We start from the raw sequence: 7,628 nt of genomic DNA on the forward strand, positions 1-7,628 counted from the left end.
CTCATCATTCAATAGGATAAATACCTCAATTTGCTCTCAGTTGATTCTGGTTTTCCCAGACCTCCATCATGTTCACATCACCACATTAGTTAGAATTGGATTGTGATTGATATTTATTTTTTTCTTTCTCAAATTATCCTTGCATTTAAGATATAGTTTAGCTTGTTATCAAATTACAGTTTAACTTTTCTACTTCAACATTTGAAAATAGAACTCTTTTGTCATTTTTATTCAGTGTTGAGAAATGTGAGGAAGTGTATCTAATTTTTATTCCTTGAGCAGTGCTACTAAAGTGTGATCCTCAGACCAGTGCATATTTATAAAACCTTTCTTACTAGTTCTTTATGAAACAAATACAGAAATATAGTATTACAAAACTTTAGAGCAAATTAACAGAAAACATTAGTTATATTTTATCTAATAATAAAATTACCACTTGTATGTCTGTTTTTAACTCACTTCATTATTTCCAGTAATTTATTCAGAAAAGTATGTCTGTGATGTATAATGCAAGAAACATTTACAACAATAACCAAAAGAAAAAAAAAGATTCTTCTCTGTAGATTGTTTGAGAAACACTGCCTGATGTGGTTAGAAACTATGGTCATGCAGTTTCATGGAGCCTTAAGCCAAGAGGCCTCATAATCAGTGGTCCTAGGGCTTACAGAGAATGGGCTACTATCTTCATGGTTTATAGGTTCTTCTTCTAGGTCACTTAATATTGTACAGATGGGGAGAGCTCCATGGATTTAAGTTTGAAGTAAGGATAGAGTGACTCAGAGAAGTTGGCCTGGGTGAAAGAGAAGATGTGGGTTCTGTCAGTCATGTTATAGAAAGAAATGTCACTATCCTCATAATCCAAGAAAATCACAATCTTTCGTGGACACTTTTCTATCAGGAGAGGCTCTTCCAGGAAAATTTCTGGGGGAGAACAGGTGAGAGCCCTGTATTCACGTCCCTTCTTCTCTAAGACGCTGAACTTCTTCTTTTGTAGATGGCTGAGTAACCCACTCCTCTCTGTGGGCTTCTCATAAATGCCTAGAGTCCACTCATCAGTGTCCTCAATGTCCACCTCCCAGTAATGTCTCCCTGAAGTGAATTCTTTCTGACCAAGTTTGATAAGGTTGCCGTCTCCTTGCTTATTACATAATAATACCCGTGTTTCCTCTCTGATGTTCTCTTCTCTCTCTGGGTCAGAATTGTCCTGATGAAAGTTTTCATGATTTAGAGTCACAAGAGCTGGAAGAAAAAAAAAGGAAAGGAAAAGGCCAACATTGTATATTTCAGAAAACTGTTTCCCCTGTAACTGTTTTGTTACAAGGGAAACCTTAACAAAACAGAGCAAATGTGTAAGGAGTAGGGATAGAATGCATCCCCTCTGAACATGTGTGTTGGGGGAGGTGGTGCTGGGAGGCGGCTGATGTGCTCTCATCTTGAGTTCTAGGCTACTTATCTTATCCTATCTATGCAGTTATATAGGTCAGTGTCTTGGCAGAATGCCAGAGTGAGCAGGTGACTTGAAGTGTTTATTGGAGAATGGTGTTCTTTCCGTGTCCTCTGCAAATTAGACCTATGTTCCTCAATTAGTAACAGGATCCAAGTGAGCTGACCTCTCTACAAAGAACAACTGAATTGCTATTTTGAGCACTTCTTACTTAGTTTGGGGTCTCCTCAGCTGAGGGGCTATCTTAATTTCTGTTTTAGAACCAAGTGGACCCCATAGATGAGGAAGCTGTGCCAATATATTGAAAATGGAATCACGACCAGAGTAGATAAGCCTAGCAGCAATTTTCAGTTCAGGCTAATATTTAATGATTTTGATGTTTCTTCCCTCTCTTTACCAGAACAATAGTGCCCCTGTCTTTTCAGCGAGGAGATGATGTTAGGAAAGAAAAGTGGGGTCTCAGAGGGCAGGTTGGAAGGGAGCCAAAAAGATAAAGAACAACTTACGAGGTTGGAACTGTTCCTTCCTCCAGTCTGAAAAAGAGCAATACAAGTTGAAACTGGGACGGAAGCATACCCAGGGAATGAAAAGGAGGTAAGGTGCTTCCTTCCCTGACTCATCACCTTCTCTTGTCAACATTCTCACCTCCTCTAAACCCCTCAAGCTCTGGTAGTATCCAGAAACTACAGGACAAATAGTATGCTTTCTGCGCTCTGTCTCACACTAGAAACTATCACATATTTCAGCCCGAAGCTGGGGTGTATTCTCCAGTTTGAGCCAGGTTTGGAGACCCCTGGAGCACGGTCTAATGCTCTACATGTCCCTCTACTATGCTCTCAAGACCTTTATGGACCTCCTCACTATGAGAGCTATAAACTGTATTTTTAAATTTAATTTAATTTTATTCTATTCCATTTTATTTATAGTTTTTCTAGCCTGTGATCTCCTCAGAGTAGAGTTTAAGCTTATGACTAAGGCATTTAAATGGGCCATTATTACTTTGACCCAGATTGTAATCAGATTGCTTATATTTTTCTCCAGGGACAGATTCCTCATGAGAAATAGAATTGCTTCTGCCTGTGGCCACTTCTCTTATGACAGGACTTGTGATTTTATTTAAAGATTGGGTATTCTCATAAAGTCTTGGGACAATAGGCAGATAAGGACATATCCATATTTCTTGATTGGAGCAGCACTGTGGTCTCTCACTAAACTGCGCTCCTGTCAGAAGTGTAGCACTCAGATGCATAGAATCTATGAATATATGAGTCAAGGAGGACATCTGAGATCATGTATTCCAGTCTTTTTGTCTTAGAGATAAGGACACTGAGCTCAAAAAAGAGAAAAGAACCTGATTTCTCAGCTGTAATTGGTAGAGTTGGAACTAAAAGTCAAAAGTCATTCTTAGTACTTTGTTCACTCCTTTAGAAACACGGGATTATTTTTCAGTATCTCATGAAAGAAAACTCAACAGAAACTGCTTAATCAACTTTAATCCGTGGGAGGACCTCCTCTTATCAAAGCACTTATCAGGCTGTGTGTAGTTGCCTGGTTCCTGGCTTACTTCCCCCAATGGACTTTGTTTCACAGGGTTAGAGTATAATAGTTTGTACCACCAACATCTAGCACAATGTCTGGCATATAAAACTTGCACAGATACATATTCAAGAAATGACCTGGTGTGCTTTTGAGGTCCAACTCTATATTACACACACACACACACACACACACACACACACACACACACACAAGTTATAAACCCACAGAATACATGGACAAATTTTAGAAGGTATAAATATAGCCAATTTCCCCACCACCAGATAAACATATTTTTGCAAGTCATATTCAAATATTTTTAAAAGTTGTTTTTCAACTTTTTTACACATAAACCTTCTCCCTATATATTGAATTTTACTTTTTTATTTCAAATAGGTAAAATAAGTGAAATCATAGTTAATATATTTTTCCAAATATAAAATATAATACATTTCCTGCTCTTTTAAACTTTATTTGTAGAATAGAAGTGCTGATATAATATAGTCTTTATTGTTCCCAAATCTCTCTTTATTCATCAAAATCACTCTGAGTTCTGTCCCTTCCTTCTTCATAGTGGATGAGCTAACAATTCTTGCTGAGTCCTACCCTAGCCATGTGGTGGGACTGACCAGGCAGCCATTACTTCTTCTTCATCATTAGCTCTGGAAGACAACTGATTATTTGAGCCTCCAAATACAAAATACTACAGAGTGACACCAAATAAATTTTCACAACTTTCAAGTGTGTGTGTGTGTGTTTATGACTCTGCTTATTATGCTCAGAATACCAGAGGCACTTGGCAAGACTAGGTCCATAGAGTTACGTACCAGGATATAGCAAGGCCTTCTTCCAATCTAAAACAGAAAAAATAGAGGTAAGACAAGATGAGACATTAATCTGGGGCCTTGAAGTTTTCTTCCTTACCCTTATTTCTCTTCCACTAATCATCATTCAATCCTTTAGTCTTTTCCTCTAAGGATAGGGAGCTGAGAACCTGTTGGTCATCAGGACATCAATTGACATGACAGAGTCTCTTACCTTCATTGTATAATGCCTTTCGCCTTTCTGAAAGAAACAACATTCAATGAGAGACCCAGAACAGGTGTGAAAAGGGGAACAACTTCTACACAGGGCATGAGAAGAAACAAGACTCACCAAGCTCTGCCTTGAGGTTCACTGGAAGAGGAGGAGATATAAAATCCATGAAACTGGGTTTTAGCTGCTCCTAAGTTTGGTGAGTAGCTAAATGAATTCAATTTGACCTTCTCTTAAGGGTCCCATAGTTAAGTAGGTGAGAAAGATTAGCAAACATATTTGTCAAATGTAAAAGGACGGGCACTAAGAAACGTTAACATGGGAAGTATCATGGGGTCACACAGGAAGGAGAGCCCATGCTTCATAGGAGTTTAAGATTTCTTAGGTGTTTCTAAAGCCTATTCTTGAAGGACAAAAAGGAAGAGAAGTTAAGGGAAGACATTTCCACAAAGAGAAACAGGTTGAGGCACAGTGGTGTGAAAAGGCATGGTGTGGGTTGAGCCGCAATTTGGAGGCTTCGTGACCACTGCCCACAGACCTCCTAACTTCCCACATGATTTTCTCCTTTCCATAGGACTCCCAGCTCTGTAGAATTCTTGGTACCCTGCGTTTTCCTTGGGATCCTTCAGTAATCTTTTATTTCCCCATCCACCCTACACAACCTGTATCTGCAGCTTTTCCATGAACCTCTGATTTGACCTGCTGCCCTGATTTACTTTTGACTCTAAGTGCCACTTGTTTTTCTCTCTTCATCTCCTCTGTGTTATGAGATTCTTCCTGCCTTTTCTTTACTTCTCTCTCTTTGGCTTTATGTTCTCTCCAGCCAGTGTAGCTGATCCCGATGAGGAGAAGCACCAGCAAAGGGAGCGTCCCAGCCAGGGCTGTCTTCCACGGAGACGTCCTGGGGAAGAAGGGCTCTGACACAGGCATGTGGAGACACAGTGAGAGACTGACCTGGAGGAAGCCCTGCCCTCTCTTCAAGGCTCCCTTCAGCCTTCTTTCACTCCTACTTGCCCTTAATGCACCCAACTCTGCCTTGGAGTTTGTGCCGTACTGACCTGGGAGGAAGATGGCTGACACTTTCTCCTGGCCAGAGAAGGGGTTCTGGATGGAGCAGGTCACATTGTCCAGAGAGCTGTCCGTGACCACAAGTGATGCCTCCACATAGAACAGCCCATCTCCATCTTGGGTCTGAGACTCAGAGAGGGATGGTAGCTTCACTCCCACCATGTTGCTCCACTGCACCCTGGGTTTTGGGAACCAGCCACCTGAGGAGCACAGAACTCGGATCCCACGATCCTCAGGCCCCATCATGTAAACGTGAGGGGCAGAGCCCAAGCCTGAGGAGAGAAGACATGTGCCTGAGGGCTGTGGTCCTCAGGATTCAGGAGTCCCTGAGGCTGAAGGTGTAACTGCCTTTCACTAGGCTGATGAGCAAACTGAAGCTCAGAATTCAAAACTGCTCATGGCCAAAGTTAGGCTTACCTGTGATTCAGTTTTTAAATCAACTTAATGCTTTTGCACTTTACTTGGACTGAGAGAGCTTTGGGATCATTCCAAGAAGAAAAAAGAACAGGGACAATGAAAGTTAGAAGAAAGGAGTTTAATTCTACAAGTTGTCTCTCTCTCCTGATTGGGTCAAAAATATTTGAAGGCCTCAGTACCTATCTGAATTAATACTAGTTAATTAATTTTTGTGATCTTTTGGATACTAATATATCTTCAGAAGGATTGCCTCCTTTATTGTTTAAAAGCAGAGTACATAGTCTTATCCTCACTGTACAGTTTAGAAAATTGACATTCTACAAGGCAAAATATTATATAAACATATGGAAGATCATAAGAAATGCCAAGTTAGGAATCCATATGTTCTCACCCTTCCCTTTGCTTTACACCATGACACATACATTCTGTGCTCAGTTAACTTACCTATCACACGCAGCTCCACAATGGCTTCTTGGGAGATGTGACCATCCTTAAAATGACACCGATATTGGCCATCATCAGAGGCACGGATGTGTTGGATCAGCAGGGCCACCGCGCCTTTGCCAATGGAGTCCCCCACCAACTCTGTCCTGCCACGGTACTCCAGCATTTGCTCCCCTCCTTGTTCCTGTCCATTCTGGTACACAAGCACTGTGGAGGAGAGCTGGGCTCGGTACCACCGGATCTGCATGTGGGCTGCACTCTGCTCAGGAGACAGCTGGCAGGGCAGACTGGCATCTGCCCCTAGCAGGACCATGATGGGCTGAGCTGGTCCCTTCACGGAAAACCCAGACACTGCATGAAAATTAAAGACAAATTGGGGGAATGAATGGGAGTGGGGGGCAGGATGAGATGGTAGACCCCCCTGCATTCTTTATGTAGGGATCCAAATGTATTTCTCTCTTATTTGTGTTATTTTTTGACCTCAAATTACAGAGACAATAACAGAAAATGCCATTATCGTGACTTCATAGCTGGTTCTCTTCAAACCTGGAGTCTGAAAACTTCATCTTGAGGGGACCTTTTATTTTATGAAGAAAGGACTTATGTCCCAGAAAGAATAGATGGGTTGTCCAAGATCATAAGCAGATAGAGCTTAGGGATCCTGAGTCCAAATTCTTTGTACTCAGACTTGGGTTTTCTTGACAGTGAAAACATTACAAAGTATGGGAGTTTTATGGTTTTTTGTTTTGTTTTTTGTGGTACGCAGGCCTCTCACTGTTGTGGCCTCTCCCATTGCAGAGCACAGGCTCCGGACACACAGGCTCAGTGGCCATGGCTCACGGGCCCAGCCGCTCCGTGGCATGTGGGATCTTCCCGGACCGGGGCACGAACCCATATCCCCTGCATCGGCAGGCCGACTCTCAACTACTGCGCCACCAGGGAAGCCCTACAAAGTATGTTTTAACAAACAGTTACATCAAATTTAAACAGGCTAAAATCAGTAGTACGCAATAAAGACTTAGATAAATATTATAGCTATGAGTTTTGCGAGGTCTGCTCAAAGGATTAAGATGTGTTGATGTGAAGGAGATCACTCCCACCCTTCACCCGACCCTTCAAGCCTTCTGTTAGCAGCAGACACAGCCACAGTTTCCCCCAGAAATAACTCGTTTGAGAAGATGCAGAGTTGGGACTGATGGACCCATTATATGAGAAGAACCACTGAAAACACACCTACAAATAAAAAGTATGAGGGAGAACACTGACCTGGGGAGCACCACGTGGACACCTGGAGAAGGAGAAGAGTGGGGAGAAAGCCAGCAGGAAGGAAGCTGGGAAAACCCGCCATCTTCTTCAGAGCAGAAAGTGGAGCAGGTGGAAGCACAAAATGTTCACTCTGACAATGAGGTACTCTGTTGGAGAAGGTGCTGAGAAGCTAGCCGAGTGAAAGTTCTTGGAAAACAAAAATCCCGTGTTCAAAGACATACTTTTATACACAGGTTTTTGGCTATTTTCCCTCACAGACCTTGAGAAAAACACCACCAATGCCCACCCGTTCCCAATGGGTTTTGTTTTCTTCCCTCCTTCTTCTTCTTCTTTTTTTTTTTTCCTGAAAACTGGTTCCCCAGCAGGTGTAGAAAACTGTAAACTGTTCTCTTGTGTCCTGTGGGCTCACTTGCTTATC

General features: G+C 42.0%; 1 protein-coding gene across 1 annotated transcript; it reads right to left on the bottom strand.

The window, feature by feature from the left end:
* Window positions 1-715: 715 nt before the first annotated feature.
* LOC309829135 (butyrophilin-like protein 1) lies at window positions 716-7,292 on the bottom strand (the record flags this gene model as incomplete). The annotated part of the gene is made up of 8 exons (XM_082664835.1): window positions 716-1,239; window positions 3,808-3,834; window positions 4,019-4,045; window positions 4,136-4,156; window positions 4,732-4,932; window positions 5,074-5,355; window positions 5,945-6,295; window positions 7,211-7,292. The coding sequence occupies 8 exons, from the start codon at window positions 7,290-7,292 to the stop codon at window positions 716-718; spliced, it is 1,515 nt and encodes a 504-aa protein (XP_082520961.1).
* Between the last annotated feature and the right edge of the window lie 336 nt (window positions 7,293-7,628).

The sequence above is a fragment of the Grampus griseus genome (assembly GCF_964374135.1).
Source record: "Grampus griseus genome assembly, chromosome: 10".
Lineage (NCBI taxonomy): Eukaryota > Metazoa > Chordata > Mammalia > Artiodactyla > Delphinidae > Grampus > Grampus griseus.